The sequence below is a fragment of the Epinephelus fuscoguttatus genome, linkage group LG12 (assembly GCF_011397635.1).
Source record: "Epinephelus fuscoguttatus linkage group LG12, E.fuscoguttatus.final_Chr_v1".
NCBI classification, from domain to species: Eukaryota; Metazoa; Chordata; class Actinopteri; order Perciformes; family Serranidae; genus Epinephelus; species Epinephelus fuscoguttatus.
In genome coordinates this window covers 16,294,464-16,312,169 of record NC_064763.1, presented here as the reverse complement: position 1 = coordinate 16,312,169, position 17,706 = coordinate 16,294,464, and the positions used below count along the sequence as shown (strand labels likewise).

The window sequence follows — 17,706 nt, the reverse complement described above, 5'->3', positions numbered from 1 at the left end:
GCCAGAGTTTAACAAAAACTAAAAAGAGAGAACATTTAACTCCCGTTTTACGTAACCTACACTGGCGCCCAGTATCTTTCAGAATTGATTTTCACGTCCTTCTATTGGTTTTAAAGGCTCTTAATGGCATCATTAAGAGCCCATCATTTTATGTCCCTCCACGAACCCTGAGATCCTCCGCAGCTGCCCTTTTCCTGTACGTAATATCAGTACAAAAACCTTTGGGAATGCTTTTTTTAGCTACTACACCCCAAATTATGGAACACCCTGCCTTTAGACATTAGACTTGCTGGCTCAGAAGACAGTTTTAAGAGACAGCAGCCCGCCTCGTTACAAGAGGAAACCGGGCACTTTCTGTTAAGAGTCTCACAGCTGTGGAACTCCTTACCCGACGTCAGAAAACTCAATGTCTTTGTTTTAAACATTCCTCAAAACATTCTTTTACAGGAAAGTTTTTTTTTTTGAACAGCAAATCTATTGTTTGTCTAGATCCCACTTTTATTAATCTTATTTATCTTTTATTTATTCATTTTTGTTACAAACTTCGTTTTATCTGGTCTTATCCTATGGTCAATGTTTTGCCCTATGTATTTTATTGCTGTTTATATCTTGATGGTGTATACAATTTTATCTGTCTCATACAGCACTCTGTTAACCTGGAAATCCAAATGCCCTGCCTCAACAAATTTGAATTTGCACTGCACGGGCATCTGGCCCCGACGAGCAGAGCCCGGTGAATCACCATCGGACCAATCAGATCAGTTGAAGTTAACAGCCAAGATGGCAGCTGCTGAAGGACCGCGTCCATTCAGTTTAGCTTCAGAAGAAACGCTAAGCCAACTACACTTATCTTTTTCCTTGAGAGAGGAACAGGAGACTGCCCTAGAAGCCTTCGTTTCCAGGAAGGACGTTTTTGCTGTTTTACCAACGGGATTGGCTATCGTGCTATCCAATTGCGTGCGGCGGCATTTAATATGCCTCAGTTAGTGCCACCCCTTGGGTAGGAAGAGTGTATTGGTGAGGGCCAGACTCAAAATCTTTCTAGATTTGAATCTGGATTTCCAGGCTAGCACTTTGTAACTGTGTTTACAAAAGTGTTATACAAATAAAGTTTATTATTATAATTACAATTAGCAGTTTTCTGTTTTAATATTTTATTATTGAATGTGTTGTATATTTTAAGGTTCTATCGCTTTGCTGTGTTTGTATCTGCTGCTGAAACTTGCTCAATATTTTAAAATAATTAAAATAATAATAAAATAAGTTGTTCAATGTATTAAAATAATACATTTTAAAAGATGTAATATACAAAAATAAGACAGCTGAGAAAAAGACAACTCTGCATCTTGAACTAAATTCTTTGGTGGACACGTGTTTGTCTCAATAACAACATAAAACCTAATTTATCCTTCTCAATATTCTAACAGTGTTTTCTGGTAATAATGCACCATCTTACTGATCCATGTGACTATGTTGGCAATGTGACTGCACATCCACCTGTGGCTCTTAGTACAATGACTGTATTTAAAAGCTCACCACCCTAAAATGCACATGTCCATACTCTAATCTAACTACACGTGTCTCCCTTCCGAAAAGGCCAACTAGTTGTAATAGCAAGTGATGTGTCTTCTTATTATCTCCTGTAAATTTAAGTTAAAAATAGCTGGAAGTTTGAACTGAAAACACTGACGCTGGAATCCTGTGGCAAGTTGGGAGCTGGACCGTGTTGTTCATTTGTAAACTTAAATGTGACATAGCTGCAGTGAATTCCAATGTACGTTCATATTGTGTAATTAAAAGTCTGCTGCGTAATGTGCAATTTAATGGTCTGTAGATTTTTTGGAAAGCACATTTTAAATCGTGCTGAATTAATAGCTGCATTTATAAAGCAGGATTCTGGATAGTCGTGTTGAGAGTCGAGAGTTATCTGAAAGGTCCAGCTGCTGCCTGTTTGGTTGTCTAGTCAAGAGAAATCAACTGGAAAGAGTCTGAACATCATATTCTCTTCATCTCTGAGTTTTCCCTTAATGTGAGGGAATCTAGGGACCTCATTCAATCTTCTGGCGGGCCAGTCGCAGGCAGTGACACAGCTTAACGGTGAGATAAACAGTCCCTCTTCTCTTACTGAACGTATGTGTGGAGGCAGGTTTGCTTTGTTTTGTTTCGATGTGTGGCCATTGTAGTCTTAACTGAACAAAAATGTGCTTCTGTTAAAGTGCAATTATTAAAAAAGTGAAAGAAATGTGTTTTATCTGAGTCTGTTTTTTCGTGCATACAGCAGTTTAAAACTGGAGCCTTTGAGCTAACATTTATTAAGAGGTCTGACGCTGCCTTTGGAATTAGAACAAAGACATCTCATTACATTACTTCAACTATTCAGAAGGTCATATCTTACTTACAACGCTTTCTTCTTTGGCAAACCAAAGGTATTAAAGCAACAATTACTTTCTTTTATTGGAAATCTATTTCTAATTTAGTGGGTTTATATTTTCACAGATAATCCACATACCTTGTCCTGAGGCAAAAACAGATTATTATAGGATGGCCTACTGCTGGATATATAATGTATAATGAATTAGCAGTTAAATAAAAGCATTGCTGGGAGGACACATGTTCATTTGATTGATTTCACATGAGCACCTCGAGTATCTCTGTACCTCAAGTAATCATTTAGGTGGTCAGGTAGATCAGATGTCATTGGTGTTACAATCTGTAGTCAAGTAACTGGAGAAACACTAGTCGAAACAAAATGTTTTAGCTTTGTGTATTTCTCTAGAACTAAAGTTGCTCAGATAAAATTGTTGGGTCTGATAACCGATCGCTGTAAGTAGTATCGGCTAATGCCAATTACAGGATTGATTAGAACTTTGTTAATTCTTTACTACTACAAGGGCTGCTCCTTAAAAGTCGGGGACTCGACTCATCAGTCAGAGACCCCTTAAGCTTTGAATCCACACCATACACGCGCGCGCGCGCACACGCACACACACACACACACACACACACACACACATATACATATACATATATATATATATATACACACACACACCAATCAGCTGAAACATTAAAAGCAGAGCAATGCATTGTCAGGTAAAGTGAATAACTTTGATTATTTTGATCCAATGCATTGTTCTGCTGGGAAACCTTTGGTTCTGGCATTCATGTGGATACCACCTGACATGTTCCACACACTCAAAACACCACCCCCTCATGGCAACAGCACTCTCCAATGGCAATGGCCCCTCAGCAGAAAAAAGCAGCATGCCACACTACAAAAACTATTTAGAAACGGCCTTTCCAACATGACAAAAAGCTGAAGGTGTCGAACCGGCTTCTAAATTTCCCAGGTCTTTATCTGCTCAAGGATTCTTGTGATGTGCCGGTACCCCAGATGTGCCTCTAGTCCAAGGTGGGGCCTCGTTGGATCGGACTTGGCGCTGACCTGTCGAGGCATGGACACAGGATCTCTGGGAGTGTCCTGCGGTGTCTGGCACCAGTGCGTTGACGGCAGATCCATTTAGTCCAGTGGGTTGAGAGGTGGGTTAATGCCACGCGCCACAGGTGCTCATTCAGATTGGGATCTGGGGAATTCGGAGGTCAGGTTGACACTCTGAGGTCTTTGTCACATTCCTTGGGCCATTCCTAAGCGAGGTTTGCAGTGTGGCATGGTGCATTATCCTGCTGGGAAGCGCTGACCAGACCAGTAAAGCCATATTAGCGGCGCATAGAAAATTGTCTTGCATGTTTTGCATCATGATCGGCTCTTACTTTCAGCCTTGGTAGAGACCGATCAAACTATTTAGAAATAAATATCAGCCGATAAAAACGTGGCCCATCAATTTGAGCACCCACATCTAGAACATATTTCTAAATGCATGTGACTTTATCGAGGCAGTTTTTTAATGTGTATGAAAACTTTGCCTTTCCTATTTAAGTCAAAATCCCTCACTCTGTTTGGTAATTTGATTTCCTTTATTCAGTCAGCACTGCACTGAATCATAAAAAAACTAAACACATCTAAGAGGGGAAACTATTAAAAACAGTGAGCGTGAGTACATTTTTCACATTTCAGTGGTGGTACTCACCAACATGGGCTGAACTGGGGTCATGAGCGAGGCCTCCACAGTGAGGAGTTTCCTGGGTCCTGAGCCGTTAGACACCTCCTGCTGATTCCTCAACACACGTTCAATCACGTCACCCAGATTACGCGAGGCCTTGAAGGCATCATAAGCATTTGGATCCACAGCATCCAAGCTGCATAACAGGCACAATGAAAGAGGAGGTCAAGAGGAGTATGACAACTCACCCATCAGCACTGACAGTTGAAGTGAATAACGTCGATCATTTGTTACAGAGCAGTGTTCTGCTGGCAAACCTTTGGTCCTGGCTCATGTAGATGCCACCACCACCAAAACACTGTTGCAGACCAAGTACACCCCCTCATGGCAAAAGCACTCCCTGATAGCAGTGTCATGACACACCACAAAAACTGCTCAGGAATGGCCGGAGAAACGTGACAAAGAGCTCAAGACATTGACCTGGTCTCAAAATACTCCAGATCCTGATCCTATTGAGCATCCGTGGGACGTGCTGGTATCCCACCTTGCAACCCACAGGACTCAAAGGATCTGCCACCAATGCCCTGGTACCAGACAACACAGGACACACCCAGAGCTCCTGTGTCCACACCTCAACAGCTCCCCAGACACCCCACCGTGGATCGGACTTGGCTCTGACCTGTCGAGGCATGGATGCAGGACGACCATGGGTACCAGCATGTGCCATGGATGCTTGATCACATTGTAATCTGAGGAATTTGGAGGCAATGAGGGGTGTACTTCATCTGTGTTTTGATGGCTGGTGCATTTCAGGTGAATCCACATGAATGCCAGCGCACTGTAACAAGATGACCAATGTTGTTCACTTCACCTGTCAGCTGTTTTAATGTTGTGGCTCGGTGTATAACCTTTCTTCAAAGCGATGAAAGAACAGCATACATTAATTTCTGCTCAGACGACAAAGACACTTACACATGTTTTGCTCCAGAGTTCATCTTCAAGTCATGTTTAATAAGCCGAATGATGCATTTCAGGTCATTAGCGGTGCATCTATAATGAAAGAGAATGCAGATTATCACCGGGGTAAAATTATGAAGCAAATACTGCAGTTTTACAGCATTTCATGAAGCAGAAATCCAGCTGCTTATAACTGCATCACTTGGTATTACTGCATTTCTCAGAAACTGTTAGTAATTCAGAAAAAAAATCTGCTCTATCAACAAGCAGACTTTTTGTCAGTACAACACAAAACAATGTTTCTATCTGTTCACAGCTAGAAAGATGTTACTTATGACAAATAAACATAATCCCACTCTGGCATCTGCTACTGTGCAGGGTAGAATGTCAAATACAGATGTCGAGTATGTGTGTGTTAGACATGCCTGAGGCAGACAACCAAAAAACTACAAAGAGGAAAAAGCGGTGCAAGCAAAACAAGTGGAGACAAATAATGGCAACATTTACAAATACTGGGGAAAGAAATCAGACAGCCTGTCTCCGCAGCTTTTACACATTTTGTAGTAAACTGCTTGCTTTTAAAAATCGATTTACACATCACTGACAGGTCTAACACCGACAGAGACGTCATGTGAAGAAAGACAAAAGACAGGACCAGACATGATGACTTGGGTTTTTAGAAGAACTAGTGTTGGTATTGACACATCAGTCAGGTACTCAGCCACAGATCCTTCTTATCATACTGAGCATGTAATGTTTGGAAAATGGGTCATAAATCCTAATTTCTTTTCTTTCTTTTTTTTAACAAAAAAGATTTAGCTTGACTTAACCAGTTGAATAGAATTTGGCTGTTCGATACGAATATTTGATGATTTGTTTCTTTTTTTCTATAAAGACTTTGAGGGTGATGCTGAAGTCCAGGTAATACAATAAACAAGCCAAGTTAGCCATTCAAGCTAATACGTACTAATTACAATAACGGCAGAGCAGAAATGAGCAACAACATTTTTTGTTGACACCAAACAAATATATCAGATATCAAACAAAAGTCAGAGACAGTGTCGTATATTAAACTGCTGTGGGCTGTAAATTCATCATTTCTAAGCAGAAGATAACGTTATCACAGAGCCTGACCGGCCAAAGCCTCTCTTCCTCCAGGCAGCTGCCTCCTTCACACTCAGACTGACCCTAGGTTTGGGCCTGAGGCTGCCTGTTCCAGAGGGCAGCAAGACACAGAGGAACACTCACAATGCAGCTGAATCTGGGGCCAAAATATCCCTAAAGCCCTGTTTCCACGTAACACTTTCGGTATGGTACCTTTGGAGCCAAAAGTAACCCTTCAGACATGGTACCTAGACCCTGGCGTTTCCACTGCAAACAGTACTCTTAAATGTGGGCGGGGTTGTTGTCACTCACTGCTCCGTCCAGCACTCACTGTATTTAGACAAGCTCAGGGGTTTAATGTTGCCCACTGGAACAACGCTCTGCAACTCTTTTTTCCCCTCAGAGTGAGGATTGGGATATATGCTGTCCTGTCGAAATGAATATATATAAAGGCTTGAAGATCCACTCATTACTAAGAGTGTCTGTCATATAAAAACTAAAGTGATGGTCAAAGTCGTCACAGTGAAATTTAAGGTGTGTTGATGGATTCACGTCATCAACTCATGCATTGAGTAACATTACAAGTTAACGTTCCACCTTAAAAGTCACCGGCAGTCGGCCCAGTGAATGAAGTTATTTTTTCTCTGACTCCAGCTGCTGAGAGAGGCAGCAAAACATCCTTTCATTTTATAGTTACAGTTTATTAATAGAACTCTCCACAGTATGAACAGTGGTTACATGAGCCTCAAAACCAGACACAACTCAGCCCTGAGCAGAGTGACCATCTGCTATGGATGAATCAACAGACTGCAGTGTTCACAGCTCCACCTTTTAGTACCAGATCTGTGTGCTAGGTACCCCAACAGAGGGGGGACCAAAAATGGGGACGGTGGGGCGTCAGTGGCTTAGTGGCAGAGCAGGCGCCCCATGTACAAGGCTGTTGCCGCAGCGGCATGGGTTCGAGTCCAGCCTGTGGCCCTTTGCTGCATGTCACTCCCTCTCTCTCCCCCTTTCACACTTAACTGTCCCATCCATTAAAGGCAAAAAAATGCCCCCCCCCCCCCCCAAAAAAGGGGGACGGTACAGAACGGTTCCATTGGTACCATCCACAACTTTTCACAGTGGAAACAGAAAAAAGCTTACCAAACTGAAGTGAACCGTACTGCTCCATGGAAATGGGGCTGAAAGGTACGCTGCTTAACTTAAAGAATCTCAGTTGACTGAGGGGTTGTTGACTGATGATTTAAATCTTCGACACCAGTCACAGTACCGTGACTCGTTATAAATGTCTGAGTTGACACTGGACAAAGATGGGGATACAGTGAAGTGACATAAGGAACATTATTAACCTTAACCTTCATGCATTCATCATACTGCAGATTGTGCTGCTTCTTCAAGTCATTCAACAAGTTAGTTGTTTTGCTTTGCAGCGCAGGCACAAGTCTCAAGCACTCTTTGCATATGTATTTGTTCTCTCATAAATCCGAATAATTCCAAACAACAGATTATGATGGCAAGCATAGCTACATGACAGCTTTTTAACAGTGGAGGCTGGCTGGTCGATCAGAAAGGGCTTGAACGTTTTGTATGACCTGAGTATGTGTTTTAAATGTCAGTATCCCAATTGATCATGCTGATTTAACTGCAGACGACCAAAATCACGGTTGAGATTAATATTTAATTAATTGTTCAGCCCTATCTTGAACTGTTTTTACAACAGCAGGTCCGCAGTACTAATCATTTTACTAAATTACCTTTATTGTACTGTTTTACTACCTGACCCAATTACTATGAAAATGATGATGATGTATTGCATTACTTTTTGGCAATATTCTCCAGCTCAGTCTGCTGCTCATCCTCCTTGGTCAGCTGGGAGAGGCGGGTCAGTGAAGCGTCCACTTCCTGGATGGTCAGGAGGCTCTTGGAAGCCGCTGGAAATGATTTACTCTCCTCGAAGAACATCCTCACTGTCTCAGACACATCGCCCTTCAATTTGACAAAAAAAAAAAAAAAGGAGACATCCAATATGTTTGAAAGTGTCATTTTTGACAATTAGTTTCTTTGTCATCATTTTTAAGACACAGTGCCAAGAGACTATAATTGGCCCAGAACAAAATCCCCTGAGAAATTTATTTTCAGTCTAAGAATGAAGGCTTTGAATAATCACTGACATGAAGGTTTTTAGTTCTAAAATAAAACACGCAGCATATGTGGTTTTACGTTTGAACATTAACAAAGTGATACGTGTTGATGTGAGAGCATGAGGATCACAGACCTGCTCCAGATCGCGCACCATGGCTTCCTGGTCGCATCTGAATATGCGGCTGAAGAGTTTTACGATCTGCTTGTCATTCAGGTTGTAGACACTTTTTATAACGCCTGGCAGCAGCAGCTTCACTGTCAGGTAAAGATCTCCATGGAACTTATCTGGGATGGAAGAAAAGAAGATTAGCGATAGATATATAGCTGTACAAATCCTGGTTTTCCATGCAAAATAATGAACAAAACCTGATTAAAACACCAACCTCCTCCTGCGCCCTTCTTGAGGAACTTTTCAATGATCTGCGTCTTGACGTTGTAGCTGTTGTGTTCAGCCACCGTGGCACAGAGCTTGCGAAACTCTCTGAAGAGGCAGTCCTTGTGCTGGGGGTCACAAAGTTTGGTGGACAGGGGGCTGCCTTGGCTGACACTGGCAGAGGAAGAGGATGGTCCCGGGCTGCTGGAGCTGCCAGCTTTCGCAGCTGATGGAGGAAGTACATGTGATGAAACCAACTTTACAAAGCGACTACATCAGGTACATTCACAGCCAAGCTCCTGATTTTAACAGATCCATCATAGAGTCAGTTACTATGGAAATTTGAATGCGCAATAACAGGAATGAAGTAGGAAACATTGACATTGTGATGAGCAGGAATTTTGGCGAGCAACAACCTTCTCTGTCAGAGATTTTTCCTCAAAAACAATCTGACCTTAAATGTACCTTTAAGTTTCAGACCAAAGATTCGCAACAAGATGAAACCATTTCGGAACGTTGCAGAGAAAAGTAGCTGCCTGTTCCAACACATCTTGTCACAAATCATTGGTCTGAAATGTGCTTTACAAGTTGGGCTGAACATTCTGGATTATAATGTCTGCAGTTTCTCATAATTAAAAAGCCAGTTCACTAAAAAGCGAACGTGTTAAGGACTCGTTCCTTCATGTGAAATAAATGAGACAGAGGTGGAGCATATTGTTCTGACTCTGATCCATGGTGTTCCTTTCAGCTGTCTCAAAATGAGACAATCAACCTTTTTGTCATGATGTTCCTTGCTTCAGCTTTTGTTGTTTCATCTACTGTGAAATAACTTTAGAGCAAATAAGAAACCACCTGACCTGAGACATCAACACTTACCGGTGAAGCCTGAGAACTTGCGTGGAGCGTTGACAGAGGGGTCAGCAGGCGGAGCCATCAGCTGGCCACTGGTGTTCATCTTGGCCTGCACCTTTTTCTTTGGACTTGCATTGACTTTGGCCATCAGGTCTACGAGACAAGACAAATGGCTTTAGAACAAATAAGGAGAGATTTGACATGAGATACCACACACACTATCACATAGGGCTGGGCAATATGACTTCAAATCAATATCATGATTAAATACTTACCTCGATTATGATAAATGAACAACTATTGCTCAACTATTAAAGCTGGGATATTTTTTCCATTGAGATAGCGCATATCTTATCTTTGTGATTTTAAAATGACTGAAGGAAACACAAACAGATGGACTCTATGTTTATTTACTGAATATTTCGAACAACTAAAAATCGAAGCACACACGGCTTGAAATAAACACGACATGCGAAGAAGGTCACATTTTAGTTTTAATACAAAAAGCAAGTTTCCTGGAAACAAAAAAAAAAACAAAAAACCTCCATTTCTGCAAACAAAATAAATCATTTTAAATACTGCCATGTGAAAATTGGAAAATAACTGTTTTGTGGCTGCTTTGTTGAGGCACTTGTTGCTGGGTGCTTGTCAGTCTTTTTCTTTTTCTGAGCCATGCACTGTTCATATTCGGTAACATGATTGTGCTCCAGGCGCTAAAAAGATAGGTGGTATTACCTTTGGTTGCTGAAATGGATTTTCCGCAGTGTTTACATTTGATTTCTTTCTCTTTGGTGTAATCTTCATGAAAGCCAAAATGTGTCCAAACGACAAACACGGCATTTCTCTTTGGTACAAGTTCCTCAAGTTGCTCAGTGTTTGAGCAGAGTTACGGGACTACACAGGCAGTGCAACGTTTTTCAGGGGACAATTTCGCCCATGTTGGTAATTTCGATTTTTTTCCCTTTTTTCCACTTTTTTTTTTTTTTAAATCTGTTAATACTTTTCTCCACTGTGTGTGTTCATGCATTGTAGCACTTCAGAAGGTAAGTTTCGATTGCCAGGCCCTACTATCACACCTGTATATCAATGCATACACAATCATGTACAATACATACACACATGTGAACAACTGTTGTGCTGTTTTTATCCTGAATCTGTTTTGTAAATTTCATTGTTTAACTACTCTAACCTGAAAGCTTTAAATTAGCTTCAACACAAGCCCAGGTACAACAGCACAACATGGAAGAGTAGCATCACACTGTTAAATCTGATGTGAGCATATCCTGAGAAGACGTTCCCATCTATGATGCGCTCTTGGGATGTCAGGCCACATAATTAATTTTACTGGTTGAGCAGGTAAGCTGGCTTTAGGTGCAACAAAGTGAGACACACCTCGCTTTGTGTCGCCTGAAATACATTAACTCCTTTATAGCTCACCAAGCAATGCCAAATAACTGGGTATCAAAATGTAGAAAAAGCAACAGGAGCAGTACTTGTTTCAGATATACAGTACAGGCCAAAAGTTTGGGCACACCTTCTCATTCAATGCGTTTTCTTTATTTTCATGACTATTTACATTGTAGATTCTCACTGAAGGCATCAAAACTATGAATGAACACATGTGGAGTTATGTACTTAACAAAAAAAGGTGAAATAACTGAAAACATGTTTTATATTCTACTTTCTTCAAAATAGCCACCCTTTGCTCTGATTACTGCTTTGCACACTCTTGGCATTCTCTCCATGAGCTTCAAGAGGTAGTCACCTGAAATGGTTTCCACTTCACAGGTGTGCCTTATCAGGGTTAATTAGTGGAATTTCTTGCTTTATCAATGGGGTTGGGACCATCAGTTGTGTTGTGCAGAAGTCAGGTTAATACACAGCCGACAGCCCTTTTGGACAACTGTTAAAATTCATATTATGGCAAGAACCAATCAGCTAACTAAAGAAAAACGAGTGGCCATCATTACTTTAAGAAATGAAGGTCAGTCAGTCCGGAAAATTGCAAAAACTTTAAATGTGTCCCCAAGTGGAGTCGCAAAAACCATCAAGCGCTACAACGAAACTGGCACACATGAGGACCGACCCAGGAAAGGAAGACCAAGAGTCACCTCTGCTTCTGAGGATAAGTTCATCCGAGTCACCAGCCTCAGAAATCGCAAGTTAACAGCAGCTCAGATCAGAGACCAGATGAATGCCACACAGAGTTGTAGCAGCAGACCCATCTCTAGAACAACTGTTAAGAGGAGACTGCGCGAATCAGGCCTTCATGGTCAAATAGCTGCTAGGAAACCACTGCTAAGGAGAGGCAACAAGCAGAAGAGATTTGTTTGGGCCAAGAAACACAAGGAATGGACATTAGACCAGTGGAAATCTGTGCTTTGGTCTGATGAGTCCAAATTTGAGATCTTTGGTTCCAACCGCCGTGTCTTTGTGAGACGCAGAAAAGGTGAACGGATGGATTCCACATGCCTGGTTCCCAGTGTGAAGCATGGAGGAGGAGGTGTGATGGTGTGGGGGTGTTTTGCTGGTGACACTGTTGGGGATTTATTCAAAATTGAAGGCACACTGAACCAGCATGGCTACCACAGCATCCTGCAGCGACATGCCATCCCATCTGGTTTGCGTTTAGTTGGACGATCATTTATTTTTCAACAGGACAATGACCCCAAACACACCTCCAGGCTGTGTAAGGGCTATTTGACCAAGGAGAGTGATGGAGTGCTGCGGCAGATGACCTGGCCTCCACAGTCACTGGACCTGAACCCAATCGAGATGGTGTGGGGTGAGCTGGACCGCAGAGTGAAGGCAAAGGGGCCAACAAGTGCTAAACACCTCTGGGAACTCCTTCAAGACTGTTGGAAAACCATTTCAGGTGACTACCTCTTGAAGCTCATGGAGAGAATGCCAAGAGTGTGCAAAGCAGTAATCAGAGCAAAGGGTGGCTATTTTGAAGAAAGTAGAATATAAAACATGTTTTCAGTTATTTCACCTTTTTTTGTTAAGTACATAACTCCACATGTGTTCATTCATAGTTTTGATGCCTTCAGTGAGAATCTACAATGTAAATAGTCATGAAAATAAAGAAAACGCATTGAATGAGAAGGTGTGTCCAAACTTTTGGCCTGTACTGTATCTCTACTGATGTTTGATTCGAGTCACTCAACTGCTGCTCTTTAACTGGTTGTGCAATACTGTACAGGTGAGTATGAACATTGCATTGCAGCCTCTGGTCACTTTCACTGACTGCTGATTGTCCAAAAGTGTTCACATTAACAGGAAACTCTCTACAAAGATCAGAGGTCATGCTCCTTCGCATCTCTACAGTGAGTGTTGGAACTACATACAATCCACAATAAAAAGTTGCATGTACAAAAGAAGTCAAAGTAATTTTAAGCGAGTGCCTGTTGTACCTGAAACATGTTTATTTATGAGCTCCTTGTCTTCGTCCTCCAGCTCCTCCCAGCCCTCCAGATCTGTTATGTCCTCAATCTTCTTGGTGGTGGCTCTCGCCCTCTCCAGCTTCTCAAATATGCACTTCACATGATACCACTCTTTCATCTCCCCTGCAGACTCGCTAAAGGGGTTCGGCACAATCTTCCCTATGCGCACTAAGCCTTTTGCGATTTTGTCCTTGCATTTCTTACATCCTGCAGTGCCACGTTTGGCGTATTCCACGAGGAACCTCTGCTCCGCCATATCTGGCTGGCTGGAGAAAGGCTGGCGTAGGGAAAGCTGGGGAGGATCGTTCTGGAGGAGCGTGGATACCAAGGAGGAAGGATGGATTTGCCGGGAAATATTTAACACATGAACGCTTGGAGATAGATGTTTAAAGCATGAAGAGACAGAAAAGGCTCTAGACACTTTCCAGAGCTGCTGACACCTGACAAGCGTCCCAAGAGGCTGTAGGCTGACACAGGAAGTCTTGTGAGCTAATAAAGACAGCAGTCTGTGCATCCAGGTGTGACGGTGGAAAAGTTACAACCTAAAGAAAGGCAAAGGGACATACTGGTTAAAGATACAATTAATGTACAATTTACATTCAATATAAAAGTTGCTCTGACATACTTAACATTACTGGAACAATCAGCTGGAGTAAAGGTTTCATATCAGCACTCATTCAACTCATTTGCAGTAGCGCTGCTTCCCGATACACAGAAGGGACAAAGTCAGCCCCAAAAACTGAGTCCAAAGGAAATCATTGATTTCCATAAGGTTCCGGACATCATGACCACACAAACGTGCATACATTACTTAAACTCATCGGAGTGTTGCACTGGGATCACATGACTTGTTTCCATTATCACGTTTCTATTACAATGTTTTGATTGGTTGAAGTAACCTCTACACCTGTTTCCTCATTACCAACAGATGTGTTACCAAACCAAATGTCGTACATTGAAAAAGTCTTCTTAACTCATCTGTCAATATCTAAATGTATTTGTAATTAGCGGTTTAGATCATATTTAAATGTTTTAATGTTGATTTTACTGAAACCATGAGCACCAGAGACGACTGTAATTCATTCAGATTTACGGTTATGATGAAAAACCAAGTGGTGACTCCCTTCCTCTGAAGCAGAATGTGTCCATTCCTTGATTACACGGTTAGTTATCCATATTCCTTCAGTCCTTAAGTGTCTTTCATAAAAATCAGTATTAGTTATGAACATTGTTTTAACAGGATAAAGCAGTGCTGTGAAAGTATTCCAGGTGCTGTAGGTGTCATAATATAACACATTATTCATAAGTTATTCAAAGCCAAGTAATATTCATTCTGGATCAAATAAGCAATTTGATTGTATTTGCCATCTTTGCTGTGCAATAGTTTTGTGTAACAGGAACTAAAGGCCTGTCCCATATCGAGTTCTGTGATTTAAACAAATAATAGTCCAGGCTACCAAGTGAAGTTTTATGGTATTTCTCATTCATACAGGTAACCTCTTTGTGTCATTGTATATATTGTAAACGTCAGCTGCACTTATTTGCACTTTACTGTATATTTTGCATTGGATTGTTAGCTAGTTATCATATTTTTAACCTTTTAGCAAGATTACATTTTTTTTAATTTTCTGTCTACTGTTAACTACTTTCATATTGTACATTTTTTAACCTTACTGTGAGCTGGTTCCGAAATTTTGCACCTTACTGTTATCTAGTTTAGTTTGTAATATTTTGTTTTTTATATTTGCTATGCATTGCTTTTCTACTTTGTTATGGTAGTCCTCTTATACTGCATGCTTTGTACCTGCACTCGTCTAATTTTGTATTGCAACTACTGCACAGCAATTTCACTCGGTATACATAAAGTTCTGTTTTATTTTTTTGTTTGTTTTATCTTATTTTAGTGACACAACGTTAACTAGTACAACAGCTTTCTGATTTTGGTAAACGTCTACAGCAAGGCACAATGTTGGTGGACTGCAGCTGAATATAACAAAGGAGATGGTGGTGAAACTACTTGCAATTAAATTTTTGCTAGATAATCCCACCATACCTGACCAGAATGCCATTACAAAGTTCTGCAATAAAAACATCATTGTTGGCAGTCTGTACTGTTTTACATGCTCCACAGTCATTACAATTTTGCAAACTTAACAAAAGGTGGTGGAACTTCGGGTTTGCAAAACGTTAAACTCACAAGTGCCTTTTCGCCATTTCAACAAAAATTAGACTTTATCAGCAACCTTGCATGTATGTTAACCGTGATAAAGTTGTATGTAGGTTCAAACGTTACATACACGTTAGCAAGCTACGCGTCTACTGACACGAAGGCAATTGTTTGGCTAACTAACGTTGGTTGGTTAGCTTTAGCCAAACACACTCTGTTCCACAAACACGAGTTGCAGACAGCTAACCCGGCTAGCTACCAGAATGCTAACCACGTATCAAAAATGAGTGAAAGTCTTGTTAATATCTCTGCACATATTTAGCCACGGTACCTTGGAGAAGCTTTGAAAAATACGGGAAAGCGGCTGAAACTGCTAGCTCTCCTCATTGTTGTTAGCCAACGGCAAACCAGTGTCAGTTACACGCCAATTACATTATGAAGATAGCGCATTTCCGGTTTGGGTTAACAAAATAAAAGTAACCTTACGAAGTAGTTGGTGTCCATTACATTAAGCGTATTTCTAATCGAACATGCAATCCTTGTGTACTAACCGTAAACTGCTGCCCCACCTTGTACACGACTTTTAAACTACGTAAGGTGCATTACTTATTTCAACAGATGGCACTTCTGCTTTATTTTGAAGGATAAATGTCACACTTCTGGTAGCTATCTCTCTTGTTAAATGCCATTAGCTAAAATGCAGCTAGCCTGAAGCTAAAGCCAAAGGGGCGACAGCATGGGCTGCTGTGGCTTCACAATGCCTGATGGGGTCGGTGTGGTCGGTGTTATTATATATCTATGGTCGGATGAGGGAGAAAGCTGATGATACATCCGACCTTTAAACAATTAGAGGAAGTATCTACCGCCATCTGCTGAACCGGAGCTTCACAGCTACATTAAGAAAATGACATCAGAAAATATCACCCTATAATGGATAATGCACTTATAATTTTACCATCTACATGACTGCAATAATTAAATAAGTATATATCATTTATAGTATACATGGTACAACTATCTATCTATCTATCTATCTATCTATCTATCTCTTAAATTAAGGCAAAAAAACAGGCTAAAAGAGAGCATCCTTCTTAAGGGTTTGGTTCAATTGCATCTACAATTATGTAAAACCCTTTCATTATTTCAGACATTTTCTTTGGTGTAACAATTAACAAACATCTAGCGAATATGTTAAAATGATAAAAGGGACTACCTACCAAAAATTAACACTCGCAAGTTTGTTTGTTTGTTTTTTTTAAAGTGTTAAGCTCTTTGATATGGCCTACTGTACATAAATACATGCCTCACCTACGTTTTGCTTCCTCCTCATTCATGTTGAACAAGTCAGGGCAAAGTACTGGGCACAGTCGGTTTGTAGATATAACCTGTGACGTCATCAAGATATGGCATTTATTTTTTCAGTGTGGAATAACAATGAAGTTTGGGTCTGATTTAAGTTCTCATGCTTTCAGCACTACTTCACTCATTGATTTACTCTAAAATATATAATCTGTAACTATGATGATCTTGGCGAGTTTCTGAACTATGTTGTTAACTTCTTTATTTTAATAAATTCTTCATTCATAAACAAAAGTTTTGGTATTTTTTTTTAATAATTAGTAATACTTTTAGAATATTAGCAAAAATATTTGATGAAACCCCTGACGTGAAATGAAATGGGATTTTTGTTTGTTTGTTCTGTTGTTTCTTATCTCCATTCTTACTTTATTTATTATTTATCTGTCATTGCAGTTTGTTTTCAGCTCTCATGAATTGCCGTCTTCGTTTTATACCTGACGTTTTATACCTTTTTTTGTACATTGTATGGTTCGATAAAAATTTCCTTAAAAAAGTATTTTCATTATTTTTAAATACATAAACACTGAACACTAAAATATTTTGATAGAAAAACAAAACCATTTCTATAAAGTCCATCAGTTATGAAAGACCACTGTGTTTTTCAAATATGTAATGTAAAATACATTTATCAGAATTACAGCCTATCACTGGCCATGCCCGTAGTCTTTAAATAAAATGCATGCACAAAAGCATTTTAATTTTATTTCTGATGTTTCCATTAAATAGTATATATTTTTAATATAAGAATAATATTAATACTACTACTACTAATCCCTCCAGCGTGTTCTGGGTCTTATTATTCTTATTAGCATTCTTCTAGTCTTCCTGGGGTCCACTCACAAAACAACATTAAAAGTACATCAATTTAAAATCCCACAATATCAATGAGACAATAGAATTAAATATCAACCCAAAATTAGGACAAAAACAGTGTAAGAAAAACAAAATTGTCACAAACTCACTGCACAACATAAAATAAATAAAATTCACAAAAATGTTCCAGATTATTATTACTATTATCACGAATACGATTATTATTATTATTATTATTATTATTATTATCGTTATTATTATTATTGGTGACTTTAACTTCTACCAAAGTCATTTTCTGGTAAAATATCTGTACTTATACTCGAGTGTTGCTTTCAGGTGCTTCATCCACTGTGAAAACCAAGAAACAAGCCTATAAAGACGTCAGTTGCGCAAACCCCGTTGCACTTATATTTCCGAGGGTACGTGAATGCAGCA

At 40.2% G+C, this 17,706-nt stretch overlaps 1 protein-coding gene across 4 annotated transcripts in view; it reads right to left on the bottom strand.

The window, feature by feature from the left end:
• Positions 1-17,706, bottom strand: part of lig3 (ligase III, DNA, ATP-dependent) — a 55,736-nt gene that overhangs the window by 17,251 nt on the left and 20,779 nt on the right. Inside the window, exons 1-8 of one of the 4 annotated variants that reach the window (XM_049591250.1) lie at positions 16,408-16,446; positions 12,903-13,474; positions 9,514-9,642; positions 8,648-8,863; positions 8,398-8,549; positions 7,942-8,108; positions 5,034-5,111; positions 4,089-4,257 (exon numbers count right to left, since the gene is read on the bottom strand). In XM_049591250.1, coding sequence (XP_049447207.1) covers positions 4,089-4,257; positions 5,034-5,111; positions 7,942-8,108; positions 8,398-8,549; positions 8,648-8,863; positions 9,514-9,642; positions 12,903-13,446 — 1,455 coding nt within the window. In that variant the 5' untranslated portion in view covers positions 13,447-13,474; positions 16,408-16,446. Of the gene's footprint in view, positions 1-4,088; positions 4,258-5,033; positions 5,112-7,941; positions 8,109-8,397; positions 8,550-8,647; positions 8,864-9,513; positions 9,643-12,902; positions 13,475-15,430; positions 15,539-15,650; positions 15,672-16,407; positions 16,447-17,706 lie in introns of those variants that run through there. The other 3 variants (XM_049591247.1, XM_049591248.1, XM_049591251.1) reach the window with 3 other exon arrangements.